At 41.9% G+C, this 17694-nt stretch overlaps 5 protein-coding genes across 17 annotated transcripts in view; 2 read left to right on the top strand and 3 right to left on the bottom strand.

Annotated features, from left to right (window-relative positions):
- Vari (MAGUK p55 subfamily member vari) overlaps positions 1-7243 on the top strand; it is a 129544-nt gene extending 122301 nt beyond the window's left edge. For 6 of the 11 annotated variants that reach the window (XM_070658923.1, XM_070658920.1, XM_070658921.1 and 3 more), the window contains 6 exons: positions 3127-3429; positions 3551-3787; positions 3959-4433; positions 4516-4850; positions 5071-5145; positions 5549-7243. In XM_070658923.1, the coding sequence (XP_070515024.1) occupies positions 3127-3429; positions 3551-3787; positions 3959-4433; positions 4516-4850; positions 5071-5145; positions 5549-5725 (1602 nt within the window). In that variant the 3' untranslated portion in view covers positions 5726-7243. Of the gene's footprint in view, positions 1-737; positions 988-1044; positions 3060-3126; positions 3430-3550; positions 3788-3958; positions 4434-4515; positions 4851-5070; positions 5146-5548 lie in introns of those variants that run through there. The other 5 variants (XM_070658927.1, XM_070658926.1, XM_070658925.1 and 2 more) reach the window with 5 other exon arrangements.
- Positions 7244-7741: 498 nt separating this feature from the next.
- On the top strand, positions 7742-12118 carry LOC139104249 (endoplasmic reticulum-Golgi intermediate compartment protein 3). Its single transcript, XM_070659616.1, has 9 exons — positions 7742-7801; positions 8014-8275; positions 8703-8861; positions 8925-9041; positions 9125-9165; positions 9244-9311; positions 9380-9603; positions 9696-9824; positions 10899-12118. Exons 2-9 carry the CDS (start codon positions 8191-8193, stop codon positions 11234-11236), a joined length of 1161 nt encoding a protein of 386 aa, XP_070515717.1. The 5' UTR covers positions 7742-7801; positions 8014-8190; the 3' UTR covers positions 11237-12118.
- LOC139104257 (reactive oxygen species modulator 1) lies at positions 9826-10657 on the bottom strand. 3 transcript variants are annotated; one of them, XM_070659627.1, is made up of 3 exons: positions 10479-10657; positions 10128-10333; positions 9826-10044 (listed from the first exon to the last, which is right to left on the bottom strand). In XM_070659627.1, exons 2-3 carry the CDS (start codon positions 10256-10258, stop codon positions 9936-9938), a joined length of 240 nt encoding a protein of 79 aa, XP_070515728.1. In that variant the 5' UTR covers positions 10259-10333; positions 10479-10657; the 3' UTR covers positions 9826-9935. The 3 variants fall into 3 exon arrangements, with proteins under 3 accessions (XP_070515728.1, XP_070515729.1, XP_070515727.1); XM_070659628.1 differs by having other exon boundaries at positions 10128-10266; XM_070659626.1 differs by having other exon boundaries at positions 10128-10266; positions 10357-10492.
- Mterf3 (mitochondrial transcription termination factor 3) lies at positions 11744-13239 on the bottom strand. The gene is made up of 2 exons (XM_070659617.1): positions 12142-13239; positions 11744-12061 (listed from the first exon to the last, which is right to left on the bottom strand). Exons 1-2 carry the CDS (start codon positions 13013-13015, stop codon positions 11784-11786), a joined length of 1152 nt encoding a protein of 383 aa, XP_070515718.1. The 5' UTR covers positions 13016-13239; the 3' UTR covers positions 11744-11783.
- Positions 13240-13567: 328 nt separating this feature from the next.
- Tmem18 (transmembrane protein 18) lies at positions 13568-17689 on the bottom strand. The gene is made up of 5 exons (XM_070659625.1): positions 17200-17689; positions 15253-15370; positions 15124-15178; positions 14946-15039; positions 13568-14859 (listed from the first exon to the last, which is right to left on the bottom strand). Exons 1-5 carry the CDS (start codon positions 17275-17277, stop codon positions 14728-14730), a joined length of 477 nt encoding a protein of 158 aa, XP_070515726.1. The 5' UTR covers positions 17278-17689; the 3' UTR covers positions 13568-14727.
- Positions 17690-17694: the final 5 nt, after the last annotated feature.

The following is a 17694-nucleotide window of genomic DNA, read 5'->3' as shown; positions in this document are numbered from 1 at the left end:
TATTTCGCAGTAAACTGCCGAGTTCTGAAAACTATGACACACTTAGGAAGCGGTGTTTAAATGCTGTTAAAAGCCTGGTACCTTGACGAGAACAGCAAATTGTTTTTGGGCTTGTCTACGCCTTGACTAAAATAATTAAAAAAAAAAAGGGACACGTTTCCTTCTCACCTGTCGTACAATTTACAGTAATTAACTCCCGCCGGAAAAAAAGGCCTTTCGTTTACAAAGCAACGTAGACCACTCTCAAGAAACGTCAAGTTATACCAAAAGAGTAGCATCGGGCGTCGTTCTTTCTACAGCTATCCTCTGCAAACAAGATCATTCGTAAACGCGACGACGGAATTCCACGCTCGCGAGCGTTTCTGAAAACGAAACCGGCGCATTCCATATCTATCTTTTTCGCGTCGCCTCGCGATAAGCGAAGATGAAGCCGACACCTCGACGACCGCCGCCGCATATTCTCCATTCAATCAAACGGAGAGCCGACGGAATCAATTCGCGAGCTCAGGGCTCGCGCGAAGGGAGTCGCGATGAAGTCAACGTTCGTCGTGTTCGAGTTAGACGTTGACGACGGCCTTGATCGAAGCTGTGGCACTCAGATCGGAGAACTACGCTCCTGGAAGCGAACGTAGCGGAGTGTTGCATGCCAGGAGAAGGAAGGTCCCCCACCTGTTTCAGAAACGGCAGGCGACTTGCCTGAACGGGCCTGCTTACGCGGAGGGAGGCCAGACGACGTCAGTAGGCGCGGCAGAGTTTTCTGACTTGCTTCTTTACGCGAGTGTCTTCGCGAATAAAACGTTAACGCACCCGGGCGCGCCTCCCTCGCCAGCATCCCGCCGTATCTGCAGCGATAGATCTGGTTTTCCCTCGGTGCGAGTGCCGGGTTCGTCTCCCTCGGCGATCGATACCCTACCGGCCACGACCAGTTAGAACCAGCTTAGCTTCACCAGTTCGCACGGAGCACCGCGTCGCGACTCTTCCCTCCAGGTGAGCGTCGTTCCGCGGAACGTATACCAGTTTGCGAAAGAAGGCCATATGCCGGTGAGGGCGAAATATCACCTTCGTCTCCGTCCCCGGGGTGATCGCGGCTACGCGCCGACTTGACTTTGTCGAGGATAACGCAGCGGAGAGGCGCGACTTGGATGCGAAAGTACCGTTAGAGGCGTTGAAGATTTCGGGAGTGTGATATAACGACAGGGTGGACGGGAGAATCGGTAGGACCAGCTCCACCGATCGGGTGGAACACTGGCGGCGAGTTAAGAGAATTCTGATCGAAGGATGCGCTCGACGGTAGAGCCGGTCGAATCTCCCGATGGAAACTCGAATAAAAAAAAGAAAAAAAAGAAAATAAAAAAAGTATTTTTTTAACGAAGAAACACGCTTCGCCTCGGCGTAACCTCGTTAATCGCTCTCGCTACCATCCGCGTGGTGGCAAGGTGCGGCCTTTTTGCCGAGATCGCTCGCCGATCTCCCGTGCCGATTCGTTCTTCGAGAGGAACGAATCCCCCGAGCGATTCGTCTCGCGCAATCCTCTCCGCGAGACGTGGTGGATAAATAAATGCAGCCGCTTTTACTGCCCGTAATCGCGAGTGCGACGCGCGTTCCGGGCGGGCAGCCTCCGACCAGATCTTCGCCGTCCCTCTTGACGTAATCGGGCGCGGTGCTCGTGCTCGCCGAGAACGTACGTTCGTAGTAAACGAGACGAGAAAACGGCTTGATGATCCGCGACGAAGCGCGTCGATAAATCTCGCGCGGACGGACGTCGATTTACGGATTCTTGCGCGTGGACCATCGCGAGGAAGAGAGAGAGCACGTGGGCGGTGCACATGCCGAAAGCAAAACAAATCAAGCGAACGCGAGAAAGAAGCTTCGGACGGGTTTGAAAAATCTTCGGCGGAACAGTCGCAGTTTCCGTGGCCCATTAATCATCCGGCCGGAGGGAGGGAAAATTCGCAATGCGATTTCGCAACGCGTTTTCTCGGGAGAAACGCGCGATGAAGGTCCCTTCCAATCTATCTCGCCTGGCCGGTAAAACGCGCGAGATCGTTGCCGAAGCTCGCCGATCCTCGAGAGAAAATTATTCGACGGTGAATCATTCGTTCTCGCAATCTGCATTTACGTTGCGCTCCCACTCGCCGTGCAGTTCGAAAAAAGTTTCGCGACCGAGTCGTTTTCAATTTATTTTTACGGCATCGTCGTCGTTATCGTAATCGTTATTGTCATTAGCGTTTTACGGAACGGCTTTGGCTTTCTCTCTTGGTTTTTATCAGCGAGTAAAATTGCTCTTGGATCTTGCTGTACCTTTAAGGAGCGACGTGTTCGAGCTATCGGTTATCGGACGAGTCGGTTCATTAAGATCGTCTGGCTATTCGCGAATACGCCATCCCGAACGCGTCGAACGAGTCGGCGTGACCTACTTTCCCAATTACTCATTGTAAACTGCGAGCAGCTCCGGGTAGGGTGAGGCTAAATGTCTTTCGTGTCAATTAGATTAACTCTAATCCGATTGAACGCCATCAGCGTTCACATGATTGCTTGTCACTGTTCGTTAATAACGTCTCGGTAATCAATTTTTTTTTTTTTCTAATTCTCTAATTCGTAAGTTCTTAAACAGCTTTTTTTTTACGGCTCTTAACCGCGTATCAATAAATATTTCTCTTCCTGGACGAAAGTGTATAAGCTGCGGTCGAAAAAAATTTATTGATTCAGCGGCACGTGACTCTTTCATCTGCTTTTTTTTCTGACAGATAAAAAACATAAACGAGAGGCGAACTTTATGTGGAATAATTGTTTTAAGTTCTACGCGTTATTGACACAACTCTGAAATAAGCTGAATAAATTATCGCATCTTTCGTGGATTAAAAAAAATGTGGGACGAGTGGTTGCGATTCCGCATACGGGTACGAAACGGAATATAACGAGTTGAAGGAAAGAAAATATTGAAGTACATAAAATTTAAGACGATTTAAACGGAAAGGAAGCCTTATCGCGGCTCAAAGTTACCAACGGCGCGCAGCCAGTAGGTCGAGATAGGGTTGCGCGGGAGTCAGATTTCTAAGGTTCGTGAGAAACCTGTTTTTAATAGGTCTCGATTTAAAGTCCTCTCTCTTTTTATCTGCGTTCCAGGTGCAGGAACGTCTCGAAGACTCGCCGTCGCCCGTGGTGCCGGTATGCTCGTCCGTCTGTGATATCGTTGACGAGGTGTGCCACGCGTTTCGAGCCTCCAGAGACTCGCACGCCAAGGAGCTGGTGAATCTACTCGGCAGCGCGCATCTGAGAGCGCTTCTAGAGACGCACGACGCGATCGTGGAACGCAGGGAAGCGCCTACCAAACCGTCCGATCTGCCGACGTCGACGATGCCGACGAACAGGAAAGAGGAGGTGCCTATCCGAGTGGTGGGCCTTAGGAGGCAGCCAGATGAACCCTTGGTAAATCCAGATCATTGACTAGATTTGCTCGAAAAAAAAAAATGTACCTTGTAGATAAATACGTCGTGTATTTCGACGATTTTTCGCGACATCGATTATTTTCGTGTTCGTATTCTTGCAGGGATTGACGGTGCAAGTGGACGAAGCTGGTAATATGATAATCGCCAGAATCCTCGGTGGTAGCACGGCGGCTCGGCAAGAGCTTCTAAAAACTGGCGAGGTGATACTCGAGGTCAACGGTAAGACTGTCCGAAATCCCGAAGAGCTCCAGCAGGCGATTCAAGATGCTAAAGAGAACTTATCCTTGAAACTAGCTCCGGGTATTGCCTCAGACTCGAATCGACCTCTCAAGTCCACGGTGAGTACTACAGGCCGTTTTTCCACGTCGATGCTTCTGTTAACTGCTACGTTCTTATTATTCTTCACGGCGATCGTTCGAGCGCGGAGAACGCACAGCCGGCGTCGTAATCGCGAAGATAATTCATAAGTATTTTGTCGACCAGTGTTTGATTTGATTTATCGTTTACAGTGTTACATGAGGGCTCTCTTCGATTACGATCCTTCAGAAGACACGCTTCTGCCCTGCAGAGAGATCGGCCTGCCTTTCCAGAAAGGCGATATTCTTCAGATCGTTGATCAGGCCGATCCAAATTGGTGGCAGGCGCGAAGAGTAGAAGGCGAGAGCTTGGGATCACCCGGATTAATACCGTCCTTAGAGCTGGAAGAGCGGAGAAAAGCATTTGTACCGCCCGAAGCCGATTTTGTTCACAAGATCAGCATCTGCGGTACCAGGATATCAAAGAAGAAAAAAAGAAAAATGTATCAATCTAAGTCTAACGGCGAGTTTGACGGTGCCGAGCTGCTTCTTTACGAGGAAGTCGCTCGGATGCCGCCGTTTCGACGCAAAACCTTGGCCTTGGTTGGTCCGCGTGGCGTAGGCCGACGAACGCTGAAAAACAGGCTGATTAACAGTGATCCCGAGAAGTTCGGCACTATCGTACCATGTAAGAAACATTCGGTTTACATTTCATGAATTAACGCATTTATCTTTGCTATCATACTGAGCGAGCGTGATTTATTTTGCAGACACATCGAGACCGCCTAGAGTTCTTGAAGAAGATGGCAAGAGTTACTGGTTCACTGATCGCGAGTCTATGGAGACTGATATTAGAGAGCACAGATTTCTCGAGCACGGTGAACACGGTGGGCATTTGTACGGTACGAAACTGGATTCGGTGCGAGAATTAATAAGAGCTGGCAAAATGTGCGTGCTAGACTGCAGTCCAGCTGCGCTCAAAATTCTTCATAACAGCACGGAATTCATGCCTTACGTCATATTCATTGCCGCGCCCGGAATGGAGCAGTTGAAGTCTTTATACGATCTTGGGAGATCGACCGGAGCTAGCAATCGAAATTTAACGGTATTCTTGCTTAAAGCTTGGGCTTATATTTTTACAAAAATTATCTTCCCTATTGTCTTCTATTAAATTTCTCTTTAGAGCTCCTTTTATCGACTTCCTGTGATGCTAGCAATCTATATGCAATCTATATACAACTTGTTTATTTCGTCATTTATTTTATTTGTACTCCTATTCTTTAATTAGTTAATTTGTTGTATAAATTTGATGTTGGCTTTGTTAGTTCGACCGCCAGAGTTCCATCAGGTACAGCTCAAGAAGAGCCAGGACATTGGAGTCCCTCGCATCATTATACGAGGTTTGTGTCGCATGTCTTGTATTGTTTTATTATGTTACGCAGCACACGTTTATTCATAATTTAGAATGTTAGTAGCTAATAATTTAATTATATTTTCATATCGCACAATACTCCTAAGTTTTATTTCATAGAACAGATTCTCTCTTCAATGCTTAGTCACACGGGAGCCACGAAAATGTCAACTTTCTCTTGGCAAGTTCGCGTCTTTACATTGATGTAATCAAATATCTTTTTAAACAATTTTATAAGCGTAACTAAGGAAATCAGACTACGTTCGTGATCTCGTATAAAATGCATTTCACCGCTTTTAGCGTAACCATAGTATGAAGCATCTTAGAGAAAAAGATATTTTCATACAGTGAGCTTTAGAAAACAAAAAATTAATTTACGATTTATTCTACAGGAGGACGATCTGAAATCCACATTGGAGGAATCGGCAGCCCTACAGAGAGCCTATGAGAAGTACATCGACCAAGTGATCGTAAACGAGGATTTTGACAATACATTTAGACAGGTGGTCGCAGCTTTAGATGCCTTAGCCACAGAGCATCAATGGGTGCCGGTCAATTGGATCTATTAATTGATTAGTACGTAGCGTATAATATTGAGAAATTCAAGAGACAAGAATCAGGAATTGTGAATAAGAGAATTTAAATTACTGCCTACGTCGCAAAAAAATACTACAAGAAGTGATTTTAAAATCGGTTTCTATTTGTTGCGCAGCTAAGAAAACGCGAGGCATATGTATGTAATCAAAGTACAAAGAATGCTACGAATATCTCACGCCATTTGAAGCAACATTGAACGTTGTCGTGTGAAAGGCGCGATCAAGAATCTCATTATTGCCGTTTATTACTAATTATATTGTTTATATTAGTTTATTATAGATTTACAAGCGACTCGTTCTGCATAAGAAATTTCATCAAAAACTTATTAAAATTATATAGAGATTTTTTTACGAATGTCTTCAATCACTTGTTTTTAACAATTCGAACGACTAATTATGTTCACCGAGAAAGAGACGTTTTGCTTACAACGAGAGAGAGGTGATGTCCAAAGAAAATTATATCGTTGTATTTTTTACTGCCAATCTCGACAACGATTTTAGCAACGGGTCGATTGATGTGTTAGACCGCCGTCCAATTAATTTTAGCGTTCTTTTAATTTAGTTATACTATAATTAATTTAGGTAACCGCGTACGCACGTATTATTTACCTATTTGAGTTCACTGTACACTTTCTTTGTGCATTCTGTTTCGTGTCTCATTTTGCTGTTCGTACACGCTGAATAATATTCCTGGCATAGAGTGCCTTACTAACGCAAAGCCTACAAATTGATGTGAACACTTGCTATGTTAATTCGACAAGATTCCTACTTCATTCAGGTTTTACGGAGAACAAGACTATGAAATGCCTTTTCTAACGTTTGACTGACAGTCGTATGTACACCGAAGGGTAGATATAGCGTTTTCTGCGGCAACAGTGGCTAGCGTACGTAACCCTAGGCGGCAAAGGCAAGGAATGAAAGAACGGAGGGAAAAAAGTCATCGGCAAACCGGCCGGCGCGGTACATACATGCGGCACATGTGAAACTCGACGTACACGACTCTAAAGTCATGTTCGCTAGCTGCCGTCGGCGCAGCAAACCCCATATCTGCCTTCCAGCGTGCACGCATATACACCCAAACACACATTTGCATTTTTCCATGTATTATACCTCTTCCGAAAAAGAAACCAAATACATCCCAAAATAGATCGCTTTATACAGATACGTGACAACTACAAATATATGTATATATTTGTATTTTAAATCGAGACACCTGTCCCGAAGAGCAACGTGATGCACGATGTGGAATAAAGTTTATCGAGCATTTGTTGCGAATTAGAATTGTACAACAAATGGATCATTATTTCAGCATTCCTGTCCTTAAATCTTTTTTAGCGTTTAGTAAAAGAATAATTACCGAATCACGTTACTAACAACAAATATAAGAATTTAATATATTTTTTATCTTCGTGAAATGAAAAGTATGTAAGATATACAATTAAGAAGCGACACATTTTATATACGTGAAATATACTCTTCATTTTTGCTATATGTGCAGTATATTTGTATCAAATTTTTATACATGTAAAGAATCCCATGTTAAAAATGTCGAATTAAATCGAATTAAATTTAATCTTGCTGCTTTTCCATGATGCGGATCGGTTCTTCAGTTTGATTTACTTTGTATCACAAAAGTATCATCTTTATTTTTATTAAAAAAAAAAGTTCTCGCTTTTTAATGATTAATGATATTAAAAAATATATTTAAAAGAAGAGAAGTCTTCGCGGCGAGAAGTCTGGCCTCTTCTTCTATCCGACGGCAGCCGAAGCGCTGGCTTCAGACGGAGTCCGTGTCACGGACGAGCTTCTGTATCTTTACGCGTGGAAGCCGCGATTCCGAGTTGGGCTCTCTGTCCCGAGGTTTTGCGGAACAGAAAAAGTAAGCTGGTACCATTGTTAGAACCTGCCAACTTTTTTTTTAGCCACGCCTTTTTTATAATGGCTGCCTCTGTGCAATTGGCAAACTCTAACAATGGTACTAACTTAATTTTCCTAACCTCCTAAAATTTCTCGAGCTATTTTCGGAGACTCGCCGTCGCAAAACTCCGGGTTTGTCAGATTAATTATTTTATTTATCTTCAATTTCTCGACCATCTATACAGGCGCACGATTAAACTGCCGTTTTTGTTCAATTATAATTTAAAATTAAAAATTATTTATTCTATTGTTAATGTGCTTTTTTTTTTAATTCCTCATTAAATCTCCATTGTTCTCCGTTCTTCCAACGGACGAATATAAGTCAATCTCAATTGCTGATTTAGCAGAGGAGCGTGCGAGAACGGAACGAACGGAGCCTAACCGGCCGCTCGGCCAATGGCAGCTTGATATCTGCCACGTTTCAAGGTGGCAGCTTGTCATGACACGTACGTGTCGTGCGGGAAAACATCGGGCCGCCGTGTGGAGCGATCGACGTGTACCGTCCCCGCGCCGTCGAGAAGATGCAGATGCTGCGGCAGCTGGACGTGCATCCAAAAGTTCGCGAGGAAGCCGACATCCTCGTGAGAACTTTCAGCGGCGCTATCGGTAAACAAAGTGCACCCGGACGACGACGACCGTCTGTTAACCGGCAAAAATGAAACCCGGAGAATCTCTATGAGGCTCGTCAACGAGTCACTCGTGCGTTCTGCTGCGCTAAATGATGTTAATCATATACGGTATTGCGGCTGGTATCAGCGAGCAATTAATCATTCTGTTTCTTGTTAACACGCCGTTAGAATAGTTGAATATTTTGCAATACATTGCGTTGAAAATATTTAAATTAATGGCTTTAATTTGCGTCCCGCGATACCGCATATCTTGTTTTTTTTAATTTTTTTATTTTCCCACGTACGGTCTCTTTGCGTTTATGACATTTTTTATACTCGGATGGCAGTAAACAAAGCGCAGCTTGACGTGCAGTCTCGTTCACGATTGTTAAAAACCATTGACTTCATAAAATTTTTTTTTTCAGTTACAATTATTAGTACAATCATCATGGGCATACTGTTTTTGTCAGAGGTAAACTATTACCTTACACCAACTATGAGCGAGGAATTATTTGTGGATACATCCAGAGGTTCTAAACTGAGAATTAACTTGGATATAATAATCCCCGCTATATCTTGCGATCGTAAGTACAAATTATATAGGCGAAGGAGAAGGTGATATAGTTCGTCATTTCAGTATTTTACAGTTTTATCGATAGACGCCATGGACACGACAGGCGAGCAGCATTTGCATATAGAACACAATATCTTTAAAAGACGATTAGATCTAAACGGTAAACCCATAGAGGATCCACAAAGAACGAGTAAGCTCAATTTTTCTTTCGGCACAAGTAACTCCTATATATCGACTGGAAATATCATGTGAAAAAAAATTAATTTATTACAGATATTACAGATATAAAGGCTGCCAAGAAGACTACAGAGCAGGTAACGCAGTACTTCTAATTAGAAGCCTCTGAGTATTCGCTGAAAAAATGATTATTATTTGACAGAACATTTTTACAGGCGGTGGAAATCGGTACAACCACAGAGGCCTGTGGCGATTGCTACGGCGCGGCTAGTGATACTATAAAGTAAAAATTCTATTTATTAAAAAAATATAATTATGGATTGTTTATTAATTTTTGTGCTTTGCCTGCAGATGTTGCAACACCTGCGAAGACGTGTGGGAAGCCTATAGACGCAAAAAGTGGGCTATGCCTGATCCGGCTGACGTTAAACAGTGTCAAAATGACAAATCCATGGAAAAACTTAAACACGCCTTCACTCAAGGCTGCCAGATCTACGGTTACATGGAAGTGAACAGAGTCGGTGGTAGTTTTCACATCGCGCCCGGCGTCAGTTTTTCAGTTAATCACGTTCATGGTAAACAAAAAAAAAAAAACAATTAATTTATACTTTAATGACATCTTCAGTACCGAGATCTTACGAACTTGATTTTTTTTTTTACGCCGCAGTGCACGATGTTCAACCCTACACCTCGTCCCACTTCAATATGACGCACGTTATTAGGCATTTAAGTTTTGGACTCAACATTCCTGGAAAGACGAATCCTATGGATGGCATGACATTAATCGCCATGAATGGTACGTTTTTGCACCTTAATGCTACTTTTATTAAAGATTTAACGATTCGCGCTTACAATTACAAACAGTCGCAACGAAAAAGATAGGTTAAGATGGTGCTCAGTCCACTCGCTAGCATCTTATTCCCGTTCCGATAGCCATAAATGTGCCAAATGTTCCACCGCCTTGAAGCATTACCTTGCCAACACTATTTAACAGTTCTCTTCCTCTTAACCCGTACCTGATAATAAAAAATTTCACGATTGCGAACACTTACATCGTTTAAAATATAGTCATCAGTCTTTTTATGTATACTTAACGTACCTAAGGGCAGAAAATCCTCCAAAAAGAGCGCCAGAAGCCATTCCAACACAGAATCCGATTGTAAAGCCCAATTTCATTTTATCAAAGCATGATGGACCTTGCTGGTAGGCTCCTCCAGGTACTACGGGCATTTTGCAACCTGTAAAACAGCCGTAGCTCTGTTTGCCTCTTCAAATCTTTTAATACTTGACTTCAAATTGCAATCTCTGCAAAGAAAGATTGACTTTACCTTTTCTAAACAATTTTACTTTATTTATAATAAAATTCTTTAAATTTTCCAACAGAATTGTAAACATCTTTACGGTTTATAGACGTATATACGTATATGAAATTGATCGTGCCCGCACTTACTGTTAAAGTGTTCGTTATGCAATTTAATGGGGTGCGCGACCGGCCGAGAGTAATTGAATTCCTACTTTACAATTTTGAAGCCTTATTCGCGATCCAGTACAATTGCCGGAATCCCTCAATGCATTTCATCCGTGTCACACTATCGGAAAGGCGCCATGATGATTTCGCAACGTGAGCGTGAAGACGGCCGCGCCGTCTGCTACTTCCGTTTCGTCTGCATCTATCACGGCGGGAAATTTCAATTACATTATCAATGAAACGTTCACGTACACGAATTTCGGGAGTACTTAAAATATTCCGAGAGAAATTACAAAATGTATTTACAATATATGAGAAGATCTGAATTTTATATCTCTTTAAAGAACGGCGTGCGAAGAGAATTGAGGCACGTCACCGATTTTTCTGTCTTCTGTTTTTCAGGTGCTATGATGTTTTATCATTACATCAAGATCGTTCCAACGACGTATGTGCGCGCGGACGGCTCGACTCTTTTCACAAATCAGTTCTCCGTAACGCGGCACGCGAGGCAAGTGTCCGTCCCAACTGGCGAGTCCGGGATGCCGGGTGTATTCTTCAGCTACGAGCTGAGCCCGCTTATGGTGAAGTACACGGAGAAGGCGAAGTCGTTCGGACACTTTGCGACGAATACTTGCGCGATCATCGGCGGCGTGTTCACTGTGGCCGGTCTAATTGATTCGCTCCTCTATCATTCAGTGCGCGCGATACAAAGGAAAATAGAATTAGGAAAGTACAATTAAGCACTTTGAGCTCAACAGCGTTGACTATTGATCTCGACTGTCTTTTCGTTCGAGACTTTTTTTTCCAAATAAGCGAGAGGTGCGCTGAAAATGAATTTGGATTAGTGTCAATCGATAAGTTTTGTATCAATGTGATCAATTGATATGTGGTCTTAGGCAAGTAATTAAGCTATAATTAAATAAGAAAATGTATTGTTAAAAATATTCGTTTTGTCCCATGTAAATTGAATTTTTATGAAGCGGACTTTCTCTATACCTTTTTCATAAAATATGAAAAATACTTAAAATATTAATTTAGTAATTAAAAAAAAAAAAATCCATGATACATAATTTATTATTAATATGTAATATCTATTTTTTACTTTATTCACATTATTTTTGATTTAAAAACCATGATTTCAACAAACGCGATGTATAAAATATTTATATGTGATGTACATAAAAATCAGCTAAATATATGAAAGCCTATCGAAGTCTCATAGAAACAATTACATTGCCGTCAGAAACATGTACGTTAATAACATTTATTTACATTTGTACATTATAATTAAAATGTTTTAAGGAACGCGTTGTAAATCTCAATGGACGTTTTCGCGACGTCTCTACAGAAATCCACGTCTGTACCGCTAATTAAGGCTCGTGGTGAAACATACATTGGTTTAGAAGGATCATACTGCGCTTTTTTTAATTCCACCAAAAACGAATGCCTGGTCTGAAGTCTGGTTTTTCTGCAAAGTAAAATTTGTGAATTTTGTACGATAAAGTTATGTTGCAGCTGCATCTCGTTGTGAGCATACTCGAACGTATTCATCACTTTGTTGCGATCTGAAACGACAATTTATAAGCAATTAATTTTAAATTACATACATATATACTCATAAATTCTAAAGTTATGTTACACTCACTCTTAGTCCATATCTTAGGCACTGAAAGAAGTAATCTCTTTACTTGCTTTTTATCCAAACCCATCTCTTCCCTGATACTGAATGTGTTTTCCAGTAAATGTCTCATATTGTAAGTTATCACTTTGGGTGCTTTGACTGCCACCATTCTTACCTCATTGCCACTAAGCTTAAACTCACTTTGAAAATAGCCAAGCCTACCGTCTATAAATGTTGTATCGTACGAGAGCCAGCCGGGATTTTTGCAGACTATGAACTGTATCATTTCTCTGTTGAAACTGTGTGCCCTTAGGTATCTGATCCTAGTATGCAAATCATCCATGTCTTCTTTAAAAATATATGGATTTTTGGTGATGAATTTACCCAGATAATCAGCCGGCACTTTGCAGTCGTGCAAGAATCTTATGTATGGCATCACGTCCCGTTCGAAATCTAGGTTTAAAATGTACTGCACCATTCCCTCCTTTGCCTCGAACTTGTACAGGGCAACCCCTAGCTTTACCAGTTCCTGGATCGTGTGGGACTTATTTGCATACTTGGCAAAGCTGAAAGTCGGAGTGAGAGGCGGGCCAATGTCCGACAAATCCTCGGTGCATACATCGAGGGGATGTGGCGGTTTTATGTCACTATCGTCAATATAATCCTCAAACGGAGTTCTTGCTCCGATTCGATCTTTCAGGTTAGGTCGTAATTCCACCGCATAATTTCTGCCGTCTGTCTCCGCAGGTTTTAATAAATCACTTGATTTGGAAGAGACATTCTCGAGTGTCTCTGGCGCATATTCTCTTGGCCTGTTGCCTCTCGAAATAAATCGCGTAATTAAATTCACCGCGACCGGTCGTACTGTTAACACGAGCGAGGAACATCGTTGAAACATGTTTAAGATCGATCACCGCATTGGCGTCAACCAATTTAAGTAAAGACCGTCGAATTATTAAATCTCCTCCTCTAACATACTAAAAGAATATCCTTCGTTCAATAGATATATGCGGCAGATATTAACGTGCACGAGTTTCGTGTTCCTATTGTTGTCCGAAGTCACATGAATACAAAATCGAAGCTCGCGACAATCTATTTTACCAACTGAAAAATCATTCTTCGTCAAACAATTTTTTTTTTTTTTTTTACGGAGTAGACTTTACGACAAATAATTTTTTAATTTTCTACACATGTCTCGATTAACGTAATCAACGTGAATATTTAATAAAAGAGTAATATTAGCTTTAAAACGGAAATAATTATTGATTATTCTACTCAATCTATCACGTACTTCCTCTGTGTCGCATATACAAGTCATTTTAATGACGCGTAGGAAAACATAAAAAAAACCTAATCCGTACATAGAGGTATTTAATGATTTGTAATCTGCTGAGTCAGCGTTGTCGCGCGAGGAAAAAAATGCGAGACAGAGGAGCGAAACGCGTGTACATTTGTATGAACAAATACTCGATCTTTATTATCTTAAAACCGTTAAACGCGTATTAAATATAAAGGCGGCAAGGTAATGCGCTTTGATTTACATTAAATATACATTTCAGAAAGTGACGTTACACACCACATTTCAGAAAAACATTTCACATTCTTTCCTCAAAACTGAGACGCGGTTTTGCGGAAGGTCGCAACTTGTAAAACTCACATAAAACTCATTCGCTCACACACGCACACACACACGCAAGTGTTATTGTATCTCGGAATCCTTAATTAATGCGTTATATCTCTTTACAACGAAGCTGTTACGACAAAAGTGACGTGCCTGCGCTATTTGATGTAATAAGTACGTTAATTACACATTAAGAACACTTTGATTTTCACGACCAGTATCTGAATATCAAAACAACGTAAATAAGCTAGCGGAATGTTCCATCGACTGGACGTCCTCGACCAAGCTTCGATTAATTTGTTCGACGATTAACATATAAAAAAAAAAGTTTATGCAATTTAATATGGAAGATTTTTTGATCATTTTTCTCGCGTAGAAAAAAAAATTTTTTAGCTTAAGGTGACAAATTATACGTTTTAATTACTGTGCGAGCTGATAAACGAATAATCGCTAAGTTATTACTAAAATAATTGTAGTAATAACTATAACTGCAATTTGGTCGAAGCCGGCCTTTAATGGTAAGACAAGAACGAGTCGTAATTTGTCACATTTTACCATGTGTACTCCTGCGTAGTTATTGTTCACAGCACGGTCGATTATCTCTCATCAATCCATCTGCGTTTCGCAATATCAAATGATTTAATTCCATAAAATCGTTGTGTAATACGGTACGATGTCGGGAGGTACATTCTAACCGAGAGTTTGACTAGGCAACTTCGACATGCATTATCGTTCCGATTGCATCGATGCTATTATTCACGCTTGTTTCTTTTCTCCCTCTCGTCGCGCAGATCCTGCGCAAGTTAAATATTAAACTGACTTAATCGACGTTTCGCGATTATCGAATCAACAACGATCAAGTGCGTACACAACGCTCTGTAAAATCTATGTAAGTCGACGTAAGTATAACCCTAGCGATTTTCTCTCTCGTTCTTATAGCACGTATCTTTTCGCGGTCTACTGCGTATTATGACTAGATCCCTGAATCTTTACTCGTGCTTGGGCCGGACAACCGTTCTGTCGTTCGTCGCCTCGTCCGATTGACGATTTTTTGCCTGTTGTCGAAGCTGAGCTCGTTTCAGGCTCATCATTAATTGACTGGATTGATAAAGCCAGCTGGCCTGAAAAGATCCGCACGAATGATGATCAGTACGCGCAATCAAATTGCATAATACGTAATATCTGGTCTCGAAGTTGCTGTACTTACCACCAAGATCATACAGTTTATTAAAATGGGCACGGAAAAAACAATGGACATAAACAGGCCTTGCGAATCGAAATACTGTTGTCTTGAAAATACCCTGTGGAAGTTTTAAAGAGGATTATTAAAACGTATCGGAAAAGCCCGGAGGAGAAGCATGCCAATGCCGCAATTTAATACCTACATCCAGTTTGTTGCCGCAACTTCGTTAATGCTTTCTGAGAAGTAAACTAGAAGCACTGAAACAGAAATAGCTCGTGGTAACATAATGGAAGCTGGGTAAAATCTGCGCATAATTACAGCAGACTCTTACAAAGTATAAGAAACAGGATTATCTGAAAATTCGTGTGGTTCCTCGTCATCAATGTGGTCATCGTGATGGCAACGTGAAAGGCCACTAACGCGGCTAGCCATGGATCTCGCCAATCAATCTGTAACATAATATTTATACATAACACTAATTTTTTAATCTAAAACGAATAAAACTAATTATCAAATAGTAATCTTTTTATAAAGATTTCTCTGTTATATCTTATCTTATAAAGTATTCATTCCCCACTTTTATCAGAGTTGCAAAAAACATGATAAAACCTCGGCTTCTCTCTTTTAATCTCTTTTTTTTTTTTCTTTCTTTTTTTACAACTTAACGATTCATTTATTTGCACAAGTGAGCGGTAAATTAGCCGTTCGCAAGTGAACATAAATCTTCATACATTTTAAATTTGTTGAATTATAGTATCGATGTAGTATCAAAGGACTCGATTGATAATTTTTGTTTTCACGAATAAACCGCTCAAATCTTTCTATGTTAAAAAGAGATCACTCGAGGAAAGCTCGCGGCGCATATCAGCGTGAAAACATTCAGAAATTTCGGAGACGGTGTTATGTGCATGCGTGCATACCACGCTTGTCGGGAGGTATATCTCGGGCGATGAAATGCCCTTGAAATCGAAATACGCGATATACGATGAAAATAGAGCGCTGGCATAATCGGATAGATATTTTTTTTGTCGTCACCGCCATTTCTTTGTCTAGGAAGATAACGGGGTCGCGGCATTGTCGAACCCGGTAGCCGATGTCTATTCTTGCCTGCCGTCTGATTCGCGTCTCGTCTCACACGCGACGCTGGCGATAAGATAAGGTTTCCACGGGAATATATTTTTCATCCAGAGACTCGTCTGCACATAAACGGCGAGCGTGACGGAGGGGTCCGTGATCGTCGGCTGCGTCGAAAACGAAAGTCGGCAAAGCGACGAGCGTGAGTTGTCGGCCGGGAATCTGGAACGCGAGGGCGTAAAGCAGCTGATAATAGAGCGACGCGCGCAAAAAGTATACAAAATAAAGCGATTGACAACGGAGAGCTATATCTCCCAGTCGGTATAAAGTTAAAATAAAAATTCTACAATTTTAAACGGCTTCTCTCAAGACAAAAATGTAAAATTTAATAAAAGAATACGTATGCATAATGTATGCATGAGTTTATAATGATGGCATCATATATGCATTCGTGATAAATTTAAAATGGAAATTACAAGAATACTGAATGGCAAGTATTTATACCTCATGATGAACGACCGCTATTAGTACGTAATATAGTATGAAGTATATGTATGAACTCTCACTCCATGTTCTACAAACGTGGGATTTTTTTCGGCGTGAATGATAAAATTGTTATGTCTGATGTTTATGTAATTATGCACTTTTTTTTCCGTGCAATCGCTTTTTTCTTCCATCGGGCATTTAATCCTTTGTAAATTTCTGTTCCTCATCTTTCGGTGATTAGGTACATCTGTATACTTTTGTTTTTTCTTTCCTTCGTCCAAGTCCCATGGATAGTAACTATGTTTCACTTCAATCTGTAGAAAGCACAACAAGTACAAGCAAGGAGAGCTATGTAAAAACATCGGGGAAATTGACGCAGCATCGCACGCGTAATTTGAAGAACGCATACGAGCGTACGGAACTAAACTACAAAGGGCAGAAGTCGCGTCAACTTTGACAGTAAGCAGTAAGCGCGTAATTAATGTTACGCGTTGCTTTTCTTGAACGCAGCTTCGACCGGTTTTTCCGTCGTATCAGTCGGCGAGACGCCCACTCAAACGAGCGAACGCGATGGAGAAAGGAGGAAACGCGTTTGACGGGAAACGGCGGACAAGAAAAAAAACGGAAAAAACAGATGATAAAAAAAGGAAAAAAAAAAAAAAAAACGGAAAAAATATATATAAAAAAAAAAAAAGAAATAGAAAGATGTGAAACTCACGTTCTGCAGAAAAGGCCAGATGCCGTCGATGCTGTCTGTGGCCGTGAACTGGCTGTGGAACGCCTCGTCGTTCGACATCGCGTGTCTCTGCGCTGGTCCTCACGAGGATAGCACGACGTGCGGCTGCGGTGACGACGACGACGACTGGCGGGCGCCGACAGAACGGGCGGCGAAGACAGCGATGAAGGCGAGCGCATCCGCGTGACGAAGATAATCCGAACGCGCACTCGAGGGGGCAAGGGATTCTCGATGATTCCACCGCGTTCTACCGGCAGCGGTGGACGGCACGACTCACTGACCGACTGACAAATGTTGACAGGTTAACCGATCGACCGCAGCGAATCGAACCGATCGGGCAGAAAAATATTTTCATATGCGATATGCGTGATGAGGCGCGAGCCATAAAATCACATGAAATCCCTCGACGATCGAGCCACGGTACTACGCTGACTACACAGTGATCCGCGATACCGATTGGTTATTCGAAAACTGTCA

Source organism: Cardiocondyla obscurior, linkage group LG07 (genome assembly GCF_019399895.1).
Source record: "Cardiocondyla obscurior isolate alpha-2009 linkage group LG07, Cobs3.1, whole genome shotgun sequence".
In the NCBI taxonomy this organism is placed as follows: domain Eukaryota; kingdom Metazoa; phylum Arthropoda; class Insecta; order Hymenoptera; family Formicidae; genus Cardiocondyla; species Cardiocondyla obscurior.
Note: the sequence above shows the minus strand (reverse complement) of the source record. Positions and strands in the feature narration are given on the sequence as shown.